Genomic DNA, 19,679 nt, shown 5'->3' with positions numbered 1-19,679 from the left:
GTTTGAGCTTCTGTAAGAACCAATGAGGTTCATTCTCTCGTTACAAAGCACGTTTGAGCTTCTGTAAGAACCAATGAGGTTCATTCTCTCGTTACAAAGCACATTTGAGCTTATGTAAGAACCAATGAGGTTCATTCTTGTGTTACGCAGCATGTTTGAGCTTCTGTAAGAACCAATGAGGTTCATTCTCTCATTACAAAGCACGTTTGAGCTTCTGTAAGAACCAATGAGGTTCATTCTCGTGTAAAGGTCCTTGCACAGAGTCTGACATTTTCGTATGCGTTTTTTCGTATTCGTGTTTCAGAGGTTCTGAATTGTCAAAATACCATTCAAAATGCTTGCTACAGATGCGAAAAACGCAGAAAATCTAACCCGATCCCCAAAAAATTATGCCGGATGAAAGTTTCGGAGGCAGTGTGTAAGCGTGATTGACAAAACATGAGGTCGTATTTATTTTTTAACGTGCGAAAATTTCGGACGCGAATTTCGGACTCAATGTGCAATGGCCTTTACGCAGCACCTTTGAGCTTCTGTAAGAACCAATGAGGTTCATTCTCTCGTTACGCAGCACGTTTGAGCTTCTGTAAGAACCAATGAGGTTCATTCTCGTGTTACGCAGCACGTTTGAGCTTCTGTAAGAACCAATGAGCTTCCACAAGAGGTTTGTTCTCGTGCTTCAAGCAGGTTCGGTTGAGTTTGTTTACGTTCGCTGATCAATGTTTATATGTGAAATAAAAGCCTTAATTAAATCTGTTCATTATATAAAGCGATCGAGTCTCTTCATATGGATTAGTTTTACAATCTCTTTACGGACTTTTTGAAGTGTCAAAGTGGTAGTAACGTAGGTTGTCAATGGAGGGACAGAAAGATCTCAGATTTCATAAAAAAGATCTTCATTTGTGTTCTGAAGATGAACGAAAGTCTTAAGGTGAAACGACATGAGGGTGAGTAATTAAGGACAGAATTTATTTATTTTTTTGGTGAACAATCCCTTTAATATACTTAGTGTGATCAGGGCTCAGCAGTTCGAATTATTTTTTATATATATATATATTTTGCTATATACAGGCTAAATTGAAAATATGCAATGGCTTTTATGATATCAGATGACTCAGTGGATGGTTGAAATTAAATGCATAATCTTAATATCACCAAAATGATGAGGTTAATGTTGACTGTCCTTTTCATTCTCATTCAGTGTTTTAAGTCTTTTTAGTCTGTGTTGAAAAGTGCACGTTTCAAATCGATTTTTCCTTTGTCACGTGCTCCAGCTGTATTCATTACACACCGAAAAACTCTCCGCGTTCACGATACTCTGCACAGATCGTCCGGGAGCGCGCCTCACTCCGAACAGTTTGCACGCCGCGCTCCTGTACTTCTTCGACATGATGTTGTAGAGGATTGGGTTGATCGCAGCGCTGAGGTAAAACAGCACAAATGAGACCAAGTTGCAGTATTCGCTGATTTGGGAGATGATGGGAGAATTTGCCTCGGATGACTTGGAGAAGAGATAACGACCAACGTGGAAAGGCAGCCAGCAGAGAACAAACGCAAGAACCACCACAGCTGATAAAGGGAGAGAGAGAAAGTTATTGTTTTTAATGGTTTTACATTGCATTATAAAAATAAGAAAAACATTTAATACTATATTCAAAAAGAGTGTTTAAACATGCTTAGTACTGGTAGCAATTATTTCGAGTCGGAAATTATTAAGTTAGGCTACTTACGGCTGAGTCGAATCACTAATCGATCCGACTGAACGGTTCGTTAAAAGAACCGACTCAAGAACTCGAGTCATTCGTTCGGGTTTCGGACTACACTGGTCGCTGTATGTTTTTGATTCACTCAAAGAAAATCGAATCTGAGTGACTCGCGGGGTAGATATGTTTTTGATTTAGAACCGGACAAAGAGTCATTTATTCAGGAATAATGCTACTTCTAGTTAATGAACGTGTTCTTCATTAAAATAATTTGATTCCTGATTATAAATAATAATAATAATAATAAACAAGTTCAACATGCTTTTAAATGCTTTTAAATGTAGGCTGGAGATACATTTCTTGGTTTTCCAAGTAATAGTTAATGGTCCATAAAGTTGTAATAGAATATACACTAGTTTAATGAAAAGCATTAATTGTGTATGGCATAAAAGATCGAATTTTAGACCATCAAAATAGGGGATTTCAGCACAGATAGTCCCCATCTGGTTAGGAGACGCATTTGGCGTTTTTTGTTGTTGTTGTTGTTGTTGTTGCTGCGTACCTTTGCAGTCGTGCACAAAATGAGCGAAACATTTATTCTGATTCTGATTAATAATTAATGTAAACTGTAATGTCAAAAATACAGATCAATGTACATTTTTAAAATTACTTTTATGATAATTTTTTTAATTATTTTTTATAGCCTATAGAACACTTTATTTGGTTTTAAAAAATCACTGTAGAATCACCTCTCGTGGCTTATTGATTTATGCACATGGCGTTTAATTAGCGTCTGTTCTGTTAGATGTAAATACATATTTATTAAATAAAATATTGTTTTAAATATAATTTTTTTAAATACAATTTTCTGAATGAAACCCACGCAACATATAGCCTAAGATAATGGGCAATATAGCCTATGATTTTCAAACAATATAATACACAAAGTATTTGTCCGACTTTTCAGGGCATCGTTGAGCTCACCTAGCATTTTGACCGTTTGTTTATTGTTCTTATCTCGACTAGAAATGGGTCCGACTGGATTCTCCTTTCTTCTCCACAGCCTTCTGCCTATGAGGCTGTATAACACTGTTAAACAGAGGACCGGGAGGAAGAAAAACACACTAGAGACCCAAACCATCATAGTAAGCAGTCCGGACCGGATGGCATATTCGGTCGCTTTACACTCGTTGGTTTCCCAGGAGTTGGTGCCGTTCTCGTGCTCGACCCCAACCAGAATGAATATAGGTCCCGCGCTGCACAGAGCCACAGCCCAGAGGAGTAAAATCACCACTTTTACTCGACCCCGCGTGACGATGACTTTTGCCCTGAAGGGAAAGCATATAGCGAAGTATCTTTCCACGCTCAGCGCGGTGATGTTGAGGATGGTGGAGTACGTGCAGCTTTCACTCACAAACTGAAAGAGTTTGCACAGCTCGTCGCCAAAGTTCCACGGTCGATACCGCCAGACCCGGTACAGGTCGAGGGGCATGCAGAGGAAAATGAGCAGGTCTGAAAGTGCCATACTGCAGAGGTAAAGGTTAGTGGTGGTTCGCATGTCTTTGTATTTAGTGACCACCGAAATGGTCAACAGGTTCCCAGCAATTCCGACGAGGAACAGGAAAGAGCACGTCACTGTGATGCCAGTCAGTATTGGGACTGGGAAGAGATGGACCGGGTACTCGTCCTCAGCAGTTGCATTACTGTCCATAATGTCCTCAGCGCATAAAGTGATGCTGAACGGGCAGCTGGACACGTTTGTCCAATTAGTCATTATGATGAAATTTCAGAGGATTTGCATGGGCTTAGTGGCACCTCATGATTTCCACCCAGCTGTTGTTTCCATGCACATCTTACAGGTGTTCAGTTCACAGCATGAGAAGTGCACGCGAGTAACCTGTCAATGATGCGCCCCGAGCTGCGCGCGGGGGTACACGATCCACTCCACGCACGCGCACAAGATGCCTTGACTAATTGGACTGTGAAAGGCAGATTTGTGCATTTGTTCATTCGCTATGTATTTTGTGCGTTTGCAACTTTCCTTAGCGTTTTAGCATTTCTAACAAACACGAATTACATTAATAGAGCGATTGAAAGCTGGATTGCACGGCGATGGGTAATAGTTGTATATTTTATGCCACCTGGTGGTGTGAAAAGACCATCTAAGAATATGTAACAGAAAAATAAATTGTCGTGACATATAATAGGCTATATAAATAGTAAGTGAAGTGGCGAGTGCTGCTGTCCAGGGTGCTGAAAGCTGTTTGTTTGGTTTCTTTCCTAATGAAAAAGTGCTGGATTCTCAATCTCAACTAATTCTGCAAGTCATAATAATGAGAAACTTTCTTGTAATGACTTGGTTTCTCAAAATAACGAGAGGCTTTCTCGTAATAATGACGAAGGATGTGTCCGAAATCGCCCCATATACCCTTAAATAGGGCACTATTTGAGTGGACAGCCTTTTGTAGTGGTGTCCGAAACCATAGTGGAAGTTATCGAGTGCACTCTTTCAATCCCACAATGCACCGTCCGCAATTACGAGTGTACAATCCATTAGTGGAGTAACGTAGCCTATAAGGAATAGTGAATGAGGGTATAGGGGGCGATTTCGGACATAGCCTTAGGTTCTCAGATTAATGACTTAGGGTGCGTCTCAATCAATCAGCTCCCTAGTTCAGTAGTCAGGGCACTGAATCAGGGAGTCAGCCATTATGAGGGCTGTCTCAATCGCAAAATCCTTCCAGTGCACTAGAACGTTCGCTCACTAAACATCCCACAATGCACCACAAAAACCAGGGAGCATCGATTGCTCACTATGTCTGTGTCCGATATCTCCCCCTATACCTTTCACTATTTGAGGGGACAGCCATTTGTAGTGGTGTCCGAAGCCATAGTGTACGTTATCGAGTGCACTCATTCAATCCCACAATGCACTAGGGAATAGTGAATGAGGGTATAGGGGGCGATTTCGGACACAGCCTTAGTTTCTCTTTAATATGAGAAAAGTAATTACTACAAGAAAGTTTTTCATTATTATGAGAAGTTAAGTCATAATTATGAGAAAGTTTCTCATTATTATGACTTACAAAGTCATACTATTTTAATCAAGTGTGGCAGAAACGGTCTTCCATACGCCACATATTTCACAAAAGCTTTATTTCGCTTTTCTAGTGGTCTGCTTTTCAAAAATATGTGTTTAAAATATCAGCTTTTTTATATATATATATATATATATATATATATATATATATATATATATATATATATATATATATATATATATCTGAAACCACTTGCCTATTTAAACGTGTATTTATATATATTAAAGAAAAATGTATGTCATGTCTTCTATAATAATTAGTGAGGTGGGTTAGGAACACTAATCTTCAGATTTTCGCCACACGATGGCAGCATTGTCACTTAAAAGACACCAGTTATTTACAGTTTTTTTCGATTGCTTAAACACATTTCTTGAAACTATGCCTCGTATTCTCAAAACTGTAAACACAAATCCATAACGTCTCACCCAATTCCCCATACATCCTATTTTCAGGTCAAAATGAAGCTCTACACTCAAAACCATTCACTCTTGCTGAAAAACCAAACTTTGCCCTCAGACAGGACACACAAGCCCTCACAATCACACACACTACAACATATAAATTCAAAACAACATTTCCAAAACTGGTCAGTTATGTTGCTTATGGTTCCCCCCCTCACAAACGTTTTCACATGATGAACACAAAAGACACAAGCAATGGATACATTTTTTATTCATTCATGTACTATACAGTACAACACACACACACAACAAAACAAAACAAAAATTTTTCCCCCTGTTTTTCTTCTTTTTTTTTATTCTCTCTAAAAAAAATTTCTATTTACAGTAAGATGTGTGTGACCATCATATGACAGTAAAGGAGCACACACAAACCTTATTCTAATATGGAATTGTATTGGAATGGTAAAGAGTGTTGGGACGTGACAGGAGGGCCTCCACTCAAGGAGACAATATGATGAACACGTCTAAGAATGTTCCACATATGGTTGAAATACCATCATTTGCCTAGAAAGATAACATTCTGGGAGTCAAGACTATAAAGGAGAAAGGATACCCTCCCTTCACTGTCACACTCTGTGTCACTCTGTGTGACTGTACGACTGCTAGCCTTTTCTTGCAAGAAAATAAACCTCATCAAAGACTATTGGAAATGTTTGTCTTTTATTCAGTGATAGAATTTTGTTTGACACCACAATTCCCTGAAGGTTCTCGAGGCGACGGTAAAGCGACTCTAATTTGGCCTTACTCGTATCCCAGCCTCCCTCATAGTCATACCATTGATAAAGACATGGGCAACTAGAGTGGCTTGAATTTCATCTGAGACTGCTTGTCCTCTTGCCCTTCGTCCTCCTCCTCCTCCTCCTTATCCCTCCTCGATCTCTTCCTTCATGTCTTTCTGGATCCATTGTTCCAAAACTCAATAAACTGATTTGGGCCCTTCAATTCTGACTCTTAGTGTTTCCACTTGGGTAATTGTGTGCTAACTGAGCTGAAGCTGTGCTGACTTGAGTGAACAATATTGAATGCTAGTGCTTTCTAAATGACAACATGGTCTAGGCAATGAGAAATGAAGGGATTTGTGTGTAGAGTTTTGCAGTGACAGTTCAACAAATCTTGACTCATGTGTCAAAACAGGGAATAGTGTTTATAGTTTAGTGAAATGGGTGTGCTTTTTGATAAATGGCATTATGGTTTTGAAATTTTAGTTCAAAAGCCTGGTTATAGTGTTTAAGCAATCGAGAAAAACAGTAAGTTATTAAGTAGTTATTTATAAAAGACACTCATATTTCTAGCTCAAAATATTTCAAGAAAAGTTGAAAATGAAAAATAAATAAACTCGAGACTTCATAAAGTAAATGATTCATTAAAAAAAATTGAGAATAAAGTTGTTTATGTGATTCAATATTCCATGTTTAAAACCCCTTCCTGCTTTTCCAGTATATTGGGTTTCTGCAGATTGCAGCAACAGCTCTGGCAGTTGCATCTGGTTTGGTATATTGACAGGATCCATTTGCACACACAAAATATTTTAAAACATTTGAGACATGATCTGACCATTATCACATTGACATGACCATACTCCCAAAAAAGTCAATGTTCACATTTTATTTCTATAAAAGCTAAAAAAATAATAACAAAAAAAAGGCATTATTTTTTATATTTACTGTAAATCATTATGGGATTATTTCTTTCTTATTTTTACTCTATTGCTTGAGATAGTTCTCAGATTCTGTAATGTACATTCATAAGCATTTGAATATATTCCTGCTATGTGTATAGAATCTTTTCTGACCTTTAGAAACTTTCCAATAGCAAGAAAGGAAAAAATGCTTCCCTTGTGTCAAAAAAATCGTAGTAACTACGTTTGGCATGCATGAAGGGGCCCTGATGACTATCCTGCCTCAATTAGAAGCCGGTGTGATACAAGATGAGTTTCTGTGTTTAGTAAACGAGATTACCATAATTTGTGTGAGGTAAACAGAACGAGTTGAATTTTTGTTTAGCAGTCTACCTACACAGCCATTGTTGATTGGTATGAGGGCGTCTGATGCTAATAGACTACATTGTAACTGTTGTGGTGCCAATCGGGGAATGACTTCTCAGAGATCTTTGATGCCAGAAATATTAGACTTTATTTCACTAGCAAAGTCTGAACGCCCTTCTGCAGAAAGACACTCCAGAAAAAGTCTCCAGCTTAACATATATACACACTTCCTTGTCCACAAATGGTCACCTCCTATAGATTATTTTTTGGAAATAGTTTGTACCATGTGACTTTACTGAAATAGCATTCTCTGCAGTGTCATATTCCTGCTCTCAGGCTTCCAAAGTCAAACCAAAGACACACACAGAGAGGAAATAAATAATAGTGTACAAATGTATAGTTAAATTACTTATTATCTAAATAATAAAATCTTCAACATTCCCTCCTCTGGGGCTTATTTAAGCCCCACATTCACCACCGTTTTCCAGAATTCAGTTTCAAAATCCAGTCCCCTCAGTTATACTTAGGGATGCACCGATGCATCGGCTGAACATCGGTAACGGCCGATATTTGCCTCGTTAACTGCCATCGGCCATCGGGAAATAAAAATGACATTCGCCGATGTCACATGGGCGTCAGTTTGGTTTGATATGCTGGGGACAGAGACGCATTCGGAAGTGCATTTTCAGAAGTGCTGGGTACAATGACGGATTTATTTATTTATTTTCTATGAGAAAACTCCTTTTCTCGAGAAAAGAACGACCATGGTGTGTAGCAGAAGAAGCGGCGGAGTATGCACGATCCGCGAGTGCTGAAGACGTTCTGCACGGCTTTGATGGGTGCGCAGGAGGACACAAATGGGCGGCGACTGCTTCTTCCAGTGGCGGGAGCTTTTCCCTCAGCGCCGTCAACAGATAGAGCGTTAACTGTACACACCGCCGCCGACTTGAGCTGCAAAGAAACTCTGGCCTCCCTGTCAAGGACTCTTGTCAAAAAGTACGGGGAAGCTTGACCGCTCTGAATAGTGAGTGAGAGCGCGCGCGCGGTCGGGGCTCGGGCTCGGGCTCTCGCTCTCTCTCTCTCTCTCTCTCTCTCTCTCTCTCTCTCTCTCTCTCTCTCTCTCGCAGAAGAGCGCGTGCGCGCTTAAAATTTAATATTTTGGTATGAACATTCACCCGTGTTTTTTCCCTCATAAATGCGAACACGAAAAATAAAATGAATATTATAATGTTTTTTTTGTTGGGTCAGACAATGATTACCAAATTTCTCTCTCATATTGCTCTTCATAACAACTGAAAAAGAACTTATAAATAAGGTTATAACTGTCAACCAGAAAGTGACATTAAAGGTTTTTTTTGTTTCATAAATTGGTCTGATTGAATTTGTGCTCATTCTAGGATAGTGTGATCAAGAGCCGAAAGACTTGTATGTTTCCGTGGCACAAAAGAAGGAATAAATAACAAAAAGAAAAAACATCGGCATCGGCATCGGCCATCGGCCAAGTTGTTATGTTAAACATCGGTATCGGTATCGGCCCAGAATTTCCCAATCGGTGCATCCCTAGTTATACTACCTAAGTGACTAAATTAAGTCACTCATTCTTATTCATAATCCCTCCTTTCCTTATTCTTAATCCATCTTTATTCCCCCCTTGCGCACTGGCAAACACTATCGGGAGCCCCCCCACGCTATTACCAACTACTTGACATCTACAAAGACAATGCATGCAATTATTTCTGGAATCAAAGACCCCTCTTCATTTTTTAAGTTCTTTGAATTTGGAGAAGCTTTTCTTACCACATCCGGGCCCACTGGCGACAAACACATCCTCTAACAAAAGCAAAAATGCTCACCTCAAAGTACAGTGCACTGAGTCAGTCGCCAGTGAAGCCCTTCGTGGTTTCTGCAGCTCCACGTTGGGCGCCAAATGTTGTAGTTTCATTCTTTTCAGGGAAATGACTTCAGAGATCTTTGATGCCAGAAATATTAGACTTTATTTCACAAGCAAAGTCTGAACGCCCTTCTGCAGAAAGACGCTCTTGTTTTGTTGTCCAGCTTCACCATACCTACATCCTTGTCCCAAAGATGGTAATTCCATAGGTATTTTGAGAAATAGTTTGTACCATGTGACTTTACTGAAATAGAATTCTCTGCTGCAACAACACATTCTGCTCTCAGGCTTCCAAAGTCAAGTCAAACCAAAGACACACACACACACACACACACACACACACACACACACACACACACACACACACACACACACACACACACACACACACACACACACACACACACACACACACACACACACAGAGAGAGAGAGAGAAAGGAAATAATAGTGTACACAAATTACAGTTAAATTACTTATTTTCTAAATAATAAAATCTTCAACATAACCAGAAATAAGTATATAAATGGTTGCTATTTTGCATAAGTTTATTTGTAATTGCCAGAAAGAAAGATCTCTTCTTCAACATTCTTCATTCACTGTGTCTGTGACCTATACCTGCACTGGATGGTAAATTTCACACAGTATTTTGTATTTGTATTTAAATATATTTTTCCACACAGTATTTTGTATTTGTATTTTAAATACATTTCCATGTATTTATGCCCATCTCTGTTGTAGTTGAGTCTGCCGCAAACTCAATATGTAGCCTTAAAAGCATTGTTTTCAGCTGTCTAACCCTAACTTTATCCAAGGTTTCATATGAAACATATGTAGGCTGCAGCCTGCAGGTAATCACAGCCATGCGGATTTATACAGTAGTTCTGTAAATATGTAAACAAATATTAATTATTCAACAAAACTATTCAGAAAATATTTAACAAAATTGGCCAGTTTGTTTAGTTCTCCAACTTGAGTGTCTCCACAGAAGAGCACACACTGACACCCGGACAGGATCTCCGTAAATGAGTGGACCGGAGCGACAGAGTTTCTCTCTCCTTCCAAGTAGCCTAGGCCTAACGTTACTCCTCGAATCGTTCCGGTGCATTACTCGATTGAACATCCATTATGGGTTTTCTCATTACCCACTGAGAGAAAACCGCGCCAAACTATTTTGTGGAGAAGGGAACGCTGCCAAAAAGGCACTTGAAGGCCTGCAACATTTAGCCGAAAAAAGTGTAACACCTGCTAACGGTGCCGTACGCTGGGAAGGAGACAAGAAGCTTTTTTAAATGGATGTCAATGGAGGAGAGGCTTTAGCCTGGAAATCCAGACCTAAATCTGAAAGATTAATGGTCTGGCATCCACTAATGAAAATCAGCCAGCTCGAGGGGCGGCACCAAGCATGCATTTGAAAATCTCACTGCACACAATTGGATAACACTACGACCAATCACAACAAGCCCCACCGGTGGAGCTAACTAACTGGTAGATTAGACTCTTGCTGTATCCGGTCGGCAAAACAGCAAAAACGTCCTTCTTGCAAAGGAACGATTCGAGCGCCGTCTTCTGTTCCTCTTTTAGATAAAAAGCCAAGTCTAACTCGTTTATTGTAGCGGCCAAAGCAGTTTCAAACAACTGGTGTTCATCCATAGCCATCTTGCAATGTTAAATTCGATGTCACAGCGCTGTCATCATCTGTTTAGCTCGCCTCTGGCCCGCCTATATCAGATAACCCGATGTGATTGGTGCAGCTCGGATACAAGGGCATATTTAATGAGCATCATTACTCCACACCAGAGTAACTCGCTGAGCAAAACTTGTGCTCTCGCGAGAACTCTGGATTTCCAGGGTAGAGAGGCTTCACTACGCTGAATAAACTGCTTTTGTGGGAAAACGTTTATCATTTAAGCCCATCGGCTAATCTTAAAATGTTAGAAACTTTTGTATTTATCAAATTTTATTTAACCAGAGCCGTTGAAAAAGTTAAGTTAGGACACTCATACAGACTCTTATTTAACGGCTCTGCTCTGAACGAAATTCAATGATTTAAATAATGTAATGTGATTGGTTATCAACGCACATGTGATGTGATCCAAGTTAGCCATTTAAGCTTTTTCCAACGATAGAGCCACAGACCCTCAAATCTCCCAATAAAAAGACTATCTCTGACGCTGCATTTTGACTTTTGACTTTAAAACAACAATCTCCGCTGCCATTCGCAAAAGAAAACACATGAGCTTTGACAACATTTGCAAAATTAAGCTACTCACCCCAGTGACCCCAGACAACTTCTGCGCACATAAACCGCCAAGAACAAAGACAACGTCAAGTGATACAATCAACATTATTGGAGAGCTTCTTGTTGGCTAATAACATTTTCTACAACTAACTAAGGTTACAACTACAACATTAACTAAACCCCTTTTAACCCCTTTCTCATAAACTACTGAATAAGTAGTGTACATTTGACTTCCTTAATAGCTTTCGAAACCAGATTATGAACAAACATATATCAGTTTATGAACATGGTAATTGTTATTTTTAACACTCAAAAACATCTCAGCGAGTGTAGACGTACATGCATAATTTACATGGGCGGGTCCAACTGTACAGAGGAGGAAGCGCGAGCCAGATGATCCGCGTTCGCGTCCTCTCGTGCTCACTTTATATTTGAGAAGCGGATTCAGAGCAGCGGGGACGTGCCTCTAGTTTTTTTTATCAGGTATGTTTACATGGCTTTTATGACTAACTAACGTTCTGTTCTCTGAGTAGAAATTAACCGAGTAAGTTTTATCACGCGGGAAAGTAATGACATGTTAACAGAGTACTGTACAAAGCTAGACTTCTGTCCTAGTGCAGTAACGAGTGAGTGACATTTGAAATGCATGGCAACAGAAGGTGGCAGCCGTATATTGCATCTGGACTGCATCACATTAGATCAGAGTCTATCAAAGAGACTATTATTGGGATTTGATTTGTTTAAATTAACTGCAGTAAGAGTAGGCTATGAGACCTTTCCAATAATGCAGTTATGATATCATTGTCCACACCGACTAATTTTGCTAGGCAAACAACCTGCTGTACCTGCAGGGCAACTTCGACGACTTGAACTGATTCTGCTACAGCTGACTGACAGGTTTAAGACAAATACCAACACACAGAGGAGCTTTGTGTGCTTCATTTTATGTTCATATTTAGCTTGAAACGTCATTTCCAAGACCTAAGTCTGACCGTTTACTCCATGTAGCATCCTTTGGACCTTTTCTCTCAAAAAGGTGGGGTACAGGCCACGTGTAGCATTTATATCAAATTTTGTATAGATATTTTAAGTCATTGCATTTGTAATTTTGTATAAAATATAAGAGAATATAATTTTTACTCCGGTTTTGTGAGATTAATCCAAAAATATATGATGAATACAGTTAATTTTCTAGATTAAAATGTAGGATTGGCTGAGGAATCTTTACATGAACATGAATTACGTTATAATCATTATAGTCTGACCACACTGTATTGCATAGTTCTATTAAGTTTGTGTGGTCATTTTATTTTATTTTTTGTCATCAGTAGGCTACGATCCCCTCAAGGATCTTGGGACGGAATGGGAGTGTCTGGTTGACTTAGTGGGAAGGTGTGTGATATGTGTTTGGCAATTTTACCCTTTGTTCCTCTTTGTTGGCTAACTATCCCATCTGACAACAACTCGCATTTAGATAATGTGTAGGTTGTCTTGGATAGAGATGGTGACTGTATTACTGCGCTTTCCAAGACCAATGGGTGTGGTTTCTGAGAACTACATCCGTGAGATATGACAGGTCTATTGATTACAACCGAGCTGTCAGATGATAATGTTGATGTTATGCATTGGGAGACGCCTTATCTACATGTTATATACGTAAAAGTGTTGCCAGGTCGTAAAAGTGTTGCCAGGTCACAAAAGTTGCTAAACCTTTTTTCCCCTGTAGCAATATCACTCTTCCTCCTCTTTTATTAAACACAGGGGGCTGGACATATGTTACCACTTTTGCATGTTGAGCAAGTTCAAAAGAAGCATTGGTGGTGTTGTGCTCTCATTGTGGTTAATGTGCATCATCACACTTTGGATCCTCTTTGCAATGCACATGAAACCATCATATACAGTCGTTGTATATTTGAGAACCTTTTTATGATTGTGATGTGATTCTGTTTTTAACATTTTACAAATCAAATAATATTTTGCCATGACCAAGCGTGTGTGTTTGCCTTGAGGAAAGAGGAAACAGAGCTTGTGGTCTATGTGTAATTGTATTTTTTTTATATCGAGGGACAGGAAGTTGAGTTCACCAAGTGAGGATTAGCAATAGCGATCCTAAGATAGGCTGTGTTTATGTTTCATGTATCTGGGATTCTTCTAGAACCTCCACGCATGTGATCCTCTTTTATTACGAAATGACGCACAGAATTAGCATTGATGTGGATGTAGTGTTACAGTGCAATGTCCAGAGCAACTGTAGATCTGTTGATGCCTGTGGTTTTGTTAGTGATTTTAGATTTGTGGTTTTACCCTGATGCTCGTCGAGATGCATTTGTGAGCGAATGACTGCCGGCTTAATGAAAGTCCTGTGACCATACACACAATGTCTTCAGTTTAGCACAATAAACAGATGCTGTTGCACTCACAGGTCACATGTCAACCAAGCTAGTCATTTAATTTCTGATTTGGTATTTGGTTTAAATCTGACATTCTTTGGAATCAGTCTTGAGACACTGTTTACTGTGCATAATAGTGTTTATTAGGGATGACAGAATTGCAATTAGCAGACCTGGTGTTAAATTAAATCACAAGCTGTGTTTAATCAAATCCCAGTCAGTTTTAACAACATTAAGTCACTTGCAGGATCAGGAGAAAAAAAATTAAAAATAATACATGTTGGTCACAACTAGAGGGCGCTTACTCCAAAGATTTACCCTTGATCATGTCTGCAGTTTCATATCAAATCCACGTGGATTTTCATAGCCAATATCCCCCAAAAAATTCTTAAGAACATGACGTTTGTTCCACCTTCCGAGATCAGCAATCTCATTAAGGGACCAAATTATGTAATGCAATTTCTGCATATGGTCCAAACAATATGGAGATGCTTGTATGAATAAATTAGCTGCAATAATAAATAGAGTAGTAATGGTCCAATGTGGATTCAGATGTGCTCAGCAGTGCCATATTTATCTGCTTTCTGAGCATTAGCTGGGTTATGTGCCTTCATTGTGCATTGATGTTCAATAAAATAAATAAATAAATAAATAAGGAAAGAAATTCCTGTTAGTGGCGTGTCAGCCCTCCTCTGTAATTCTTTATAAAAGCTTAGAAAAGCAGTAGGCAGGATCCATTCTATTGGACATGAAGTTAATATATCAACAGCAAACACACAGTGCCTGGATAAAACCGATCAACACGGTCTCCAACTAATGTTGTTCAAGGGTGGGAATGAGTACATAGCAAAACTTAGGCCTGTATTTAGATTCTAAATTGAAGATTCATGTCTGATCTGTGTTTGATGCAGGCAATACATTATTTACAATGCATTACATTGCTTTGTACATTTAGAAAATGGTTTTGCTCTGATGGTTACATTATGGAATTTACATACAGATCAAGAGGAATGGTCAATTGCATTAAATGTCTGTCTGTTTTATTTGAACAAATTAAAATTATTTTATTAAAAATTAATGTTCTTTATGTCAATTTCACCAAGTTATGTACACTAATCAAAAGTTTGGGTCGTAAGATTTTTTCACCAAGATGTTCACCAAGGATGCATTCATTTGGTTAAAAAAAACAAAAAACAAAACAGTAATATTGTAATAATTTTTTTTTTTTTTTTTTTTTTACTATTTTAAAAAGGTAATTTATTCCTGTAATGGTGAAATTAAAGTGATTTCTTTAAGAAATCAATCAGATATGCTGATTTGGTGTTCAACAAACATTTCTTAAGATTATCAATAATTTTATGTTATTTAAAAAAAAAATTTGAAACTGAGATAATTTCCCCACAGGATTCTTTAATGAATAAAAAAAAACAAAAAGTAAAAAAAAAACTTACTGACCTCAAACTTTTAAATGTCAGTGTATTAATATTATGTCATTTTAATGCTTACAGTATTATTGCATTTTCTTTGCAATGTGATCATCAAACAAGCATGTAAATACAATAATATGGTATTAGCTGCGTATTATCATAGGTCAGGCCCAAATTGCAACAATGTTACTCAGTATACAATAGATAGCCTATATACCATGGTGTTCCTATTTCTCTGAATCTGAAGACCCCTTATTAAGGGCTCCTTGATGACTAAATATAACATTATTTTATATTTTATAGGGGTGTTTCAATTATGAGTTGTTCAACAACTACTGGTTTTCTTTGTGTAAAGAAACATCACAGTTATGTCCCTTATCACATCTGTGGTGCAGTTTTTGTTACTTTCTGAAGTATCTCAGGTTTCCATCACCACTGAAAGAGCCACAAGTGTTACATTTCAAACACTCTCTTTATGTGTGACTGTACGCCGTGTGGGTGTGTATGGACTGTCATGTCATCTGTCATGCCGCCCTACCAGGAGATGAACGTTTAATAACAGCTTTCAACAAGGACTGTGGGCTCAAACACGGCTTTGTTTTAAATGCTATGCTAGGAGTCCAGAATCTGATGTGCATCCACTAGATTGACAGGTTAAAATGCGATTAAAAGCAAATGAAGGCTGTGATGAATTGTAGACTCGGTCCACTCAGCGATAAGAGAAGAAGATAAGTGTTATATAAAATGTTGGAACCTAATCATCTGCCAAATATTAACCTAAATAGCACTTTGAGCATGAGATGTCAGTCTTCAAGAGGATAGAAAAAAAGAAGCATGTTGGTGCATCTCTGGGAGAGCTAGTAAGGCTCCGCCCCCTTTTGACATGTGACTACTCTGTCTCAGCCCCCATTGCCCCCCTCCTTGGACATATACTCAAGCACACACTGTTGTGAGCGCTGTATCAGTGTGTGTGTCTGAGTGTGTTAAACGCTTCTGGTTAGTTTCACTTTTCTGTGGTGAAGAAGATACAGAGGATAACAGAAATGATGGGGGTGTCTCTGCCTGCGTGCGGGCAGGTAAGTTAGCATTCTTTAAAGTCAATAAATGTTTTTTGTCATACCAAATCCGCATATTTTTAAATGGATATTTTAACCTCTTTACGAATAGCTGAAAGGGATCTTTTTTCTATTTTGCATTTCAAACAGCACAGAAATGAGGAAGAAACTCATTCTGTCATATGTCACTTTTTTTTTTTTACAGTGTTAGTCTGCTAAAAAATGCGTGAAATGGATAAACACTGAGCGATCAGAAAGATCTGCATTTGCACAGAGGGTGTGATTTCTCAATGTTTGTGCAAATGTATGTGGGAGAGCATGAGTCACTGCAGCATGTCAATGAATGTAATATAAGCAGATGTTATATTTTGTAAAAGAAATTCATATTAATCAGAGATGAATATGCGGGATATTGGATTTAGTCATCTAAATTGGATTTTGTTTTCATGAGTGTATGTATGCACATCATAAATGCTTCAGCACCTGGTTTGCAGTAGACTTTGGAAATGTAGCGGACGGTGTATTCCTCCTACAGTGATCGCCGTCCACCTACTCGATTTGTGTCTTGGTAGCATATACAGTACATCCCACCAACCTTTGCTATGTACACAGAAAACTTTTCCTTGTATTTGCATTTGGTTCTTCTCACTATTCAGAATGTGGCTTGTTAGAGCATTTTTCTCTGTGCAGAACATGGTTAGGTTTTTAATAAATTATGAATATAAGGTTACACATCAGCAATGTTTGGGAAAATGGCTTCAGGTAAAATACAGTGCAAGTGAAGTTTGGACACACTTGACTCAATTTGTTTCTCATGATCATAAATGATGATGCCTTAAATTTGTTTGCACCGCAAATTGCACCATTTTTTTATTTTATTTTACTGACTATATGCCAGTACAAATGGGAACTTATAAGTAGCAAAAATATAGATGTAAGGATAAAAATGTGTACTTTTTTGTCACTATATAATTGTTGTTTCAAATACCGATGCCATATGTTATAAAGGGAAAAAATATCTAAATTTCAAAGTTTTGTAGTATTTAATCTCACAATACTGTACTAATATTCTCATCTCAAAAATCAATATATTTTTACTTCCATTTTTTACATTAATATTTTCGGGGAAAATCCTGCTTAATGAGAGAACATAATGCACTATTAAACCTAAATAATCACAATAACATCACATCCGGACCCAAATATTAATATAATATTGTATTGTCAGGTCATGTCTCTTTCATGTTATTTGAACCTTTATGGAAGTGGATTTTGCATCAGGGTAAGGATATTTTTGTAGTAGTGTCTGGATACTCATACAGTGAGGTGACGTTGTTGTGGCAATACCGGTTTGACTGACTATACCGTTCAGCTAATTTACTGTTATAGAGGGACATGCTTTATTGCTCCACAGTTACAGTGACCCTTTTTCCTGCTTCTGTGTTTGAAAAGACTTGGTCACTTGCCAGTTTAACAGATGCCTTTCAACAAGCACAATTGGCTGTGCATTAGTTACAGGTATAGTCCCATTGGAGCAGCCTGCGGAACAATGCATGCCTCAGTAACTCGCCAGTTCCTGGATCGCATGTAAATGCAGTCTCTTTTTTTTTTTTGCCAAAAATCCCAGATTGTTAATGATTAAAGTGCAACCTGCCATTTCGTTTTCATATAAAAAAGAAGAATAAAACCAAAACACCATAATAAAATGCTTTGCCAAACTAGATTTTTACAATTGAGAGGTTCTGCTTAATTTGCTGGCACAGTGCTAGGGTGTTGTGAGTGGTTGCCAAGACCTTTTTTATGTAGTGGCTTTAAGGTGTTCTTGATTACGATACAATTGTAAGGGGGTTCTTCTGAAGGGTCATTAGAGCATCTGTAAGTGGTTGACATGGCATTGTTATATTGTTGCTAAAGTGTTCTTGATTGGGATGCATTTGCTTGGGTGTTCTGAATGGGTGTTGGGGCATCTCTAAAGCCCAAAGTATATTCCGGCTGTGTAGTGTCCGCGTGACATATTAATTATCGTCATCAGGAGGGTCCGCGCACATTGTCCATGTTCAGCCCAATTTTTGTGTCCGTGCGTGAGTGATATGAGCACTTGAAAACAAAGTCCACTAGATAGTGCGCACACGCCGAACCCATCTTTCTGCATTTACGGCCAAAAGAGTGTACATGTAGGCCTACTTTGAAAGTATATTTTGAAAGACTGTGCGGAACGCGGAAAATGAAAAAGACCCTCGCCTTAAGTGGTTGGTAGGGTGTTGGTTGCTTATTGGCTTATGATGGTCCCTAGATATATCTTGGTTAATTCATTTATTCGAATTTGACGTCCAGTTTATTGTCTGACAGGTATAAATCCTAATCCTGATCGCTTAATAGCACACCCTTCCCAAATAAGCGACTTGAGGTATCAGTCATGTTCGTAGCACATGTACATGATTTTCAACAAACTCCTGAGTACTAAAAAGTGTGAAATTATTTTCTCCCAATACATTTTAAACACCTAGTAGGACATAGATGGGCCACTAAATATATGATGTACCTTCTGGACTAGATCAACATACTTCTGTGAGCTTCAGTTTGACACTTGAAGCAGCATGAGGTTGGGCGTTGAGAGTTTGAGGGTGTTTATAGTGGTGGTGGGAATGTGACTTTGCTGCTTTCCAGTCTTTATTCAACAAGTCTATCACTGTCCGCCCTCACACTTGCAGGACAGGTGCATTAGTGAAATCACATGGGAGATTTCCAGAACTCTTGGAATGCGTGCTTGCATTCCTCATCTTATTTGAAGTGAACTGTTTCCACATCCTCCTGATGGAGGTGCAACTTTCTCAGCGAAAGTCTATCACTAGTGTGACAGTACCAGTATGAGAAGTGGTGGATGTGTGAATTTGTGTTTTGCAGACTATGCAACACTGAAATGTAAATTGTAAAAAGCTGCTTTTGGTACCTCGCGATGTGAGAGAGATTGGTTTATGTGTGTGACGGGTGTCCACACTGGAACTCAAGGTTATTTGACTGTCTGATTTACATAAAACGAGGAATATTTGAATGAAGTCTTTGACCTGGAAATGTCCGCTTTTACAAGGATTTTTAAGAAAAGCATAATCTAGTGTTTGTTCTCGTTCTGCTCTAGAAATTTATTCATGATGTTAAACCTACATGTGATTTGTTACCTTGGCAAACGTGTTGTTTTAACTCTGCTGCTCTGTTACCCACAGCAACCTGTTAATGACTGTTTATAGTAGGTTTCCATTCATCACTGTAATATGAGCCCACATTTACCAAATTGAGCTTTTTCTTTTTGCATACCTGGATGTTAATTGGAGAAACTGTAATTGGTGGTCAATGAGAACCAATAATTCTGTAAAACTGGATCTCTCAAGCAGCTTAAAGCCACTGATCTCCACTTCACAGCTTCCTTGAAA

At 38.5% G+C, this 19,679-nt stretch overlaps 2 protein-coding genes across 4 annotated transcripts in view; one reads left to right on the top strand and one right to left on the bottom strand.

Annotated features, from left to right (window-relative positions):
* Positions 1-1,174: 1,174 nt before the first annotated feature.
* On the bottom strand, positions 1,175-3,474 carry ghsrb (growth hormone secretagogue receptor b; the record flags this gene model as incomplete). Its single annotated transcript, XM_082183521.1, has 2 exons — positions 1,175-1,566; positions 2,685-3,474. 2 exons carry the CDS (start codon positions 3,472-3,474, stop codon positions 1,259-1,261), a joined length of 1,098 nt encoding a protein of 365 aa, XP_082039647.1. The 3' UTR covers positions 1,175-1,258.
* An 8,283-nt stretch (positions 3,475-11,757) lies between these two features.
* pld1b (phospholipase D1b) overlaps positions 11,758-19,679 on the top strand; it is a 31,079-nt gene continuing 23,157 nt past the window's right edge. The window contains exon 1 of one of the 3 annotated variants that reach the window (XM_082183384.1): positions 11,758-11,862. The gene's annotated coding sequence lies outside the window, so the exon portion shown is untranslated. Of the gene's footprint in view, positions 11,863-15,587; positions 16,273-19,679 lie in introns of those variants that run through there. The other 2 variants (XM_082183383.1, XM_082183385.1) reach the window with 2 other exon arrangements.

This window comes from Leuciscus leuciscus, assembly GCF_965113295.1.
Source record: "Leuciscus leuciscus genome assembly, chromosome: 11".
Lineage (NCBI taxonomy): Eukaryota > Metazoa > Chordata > Actinopteri > Cypriniformes > Leuciscidae > Leuciscus > Leuciscus leuciscus.
This window is presented reverse-complemented; position numbering and strand designations above follow the sequence as displayed.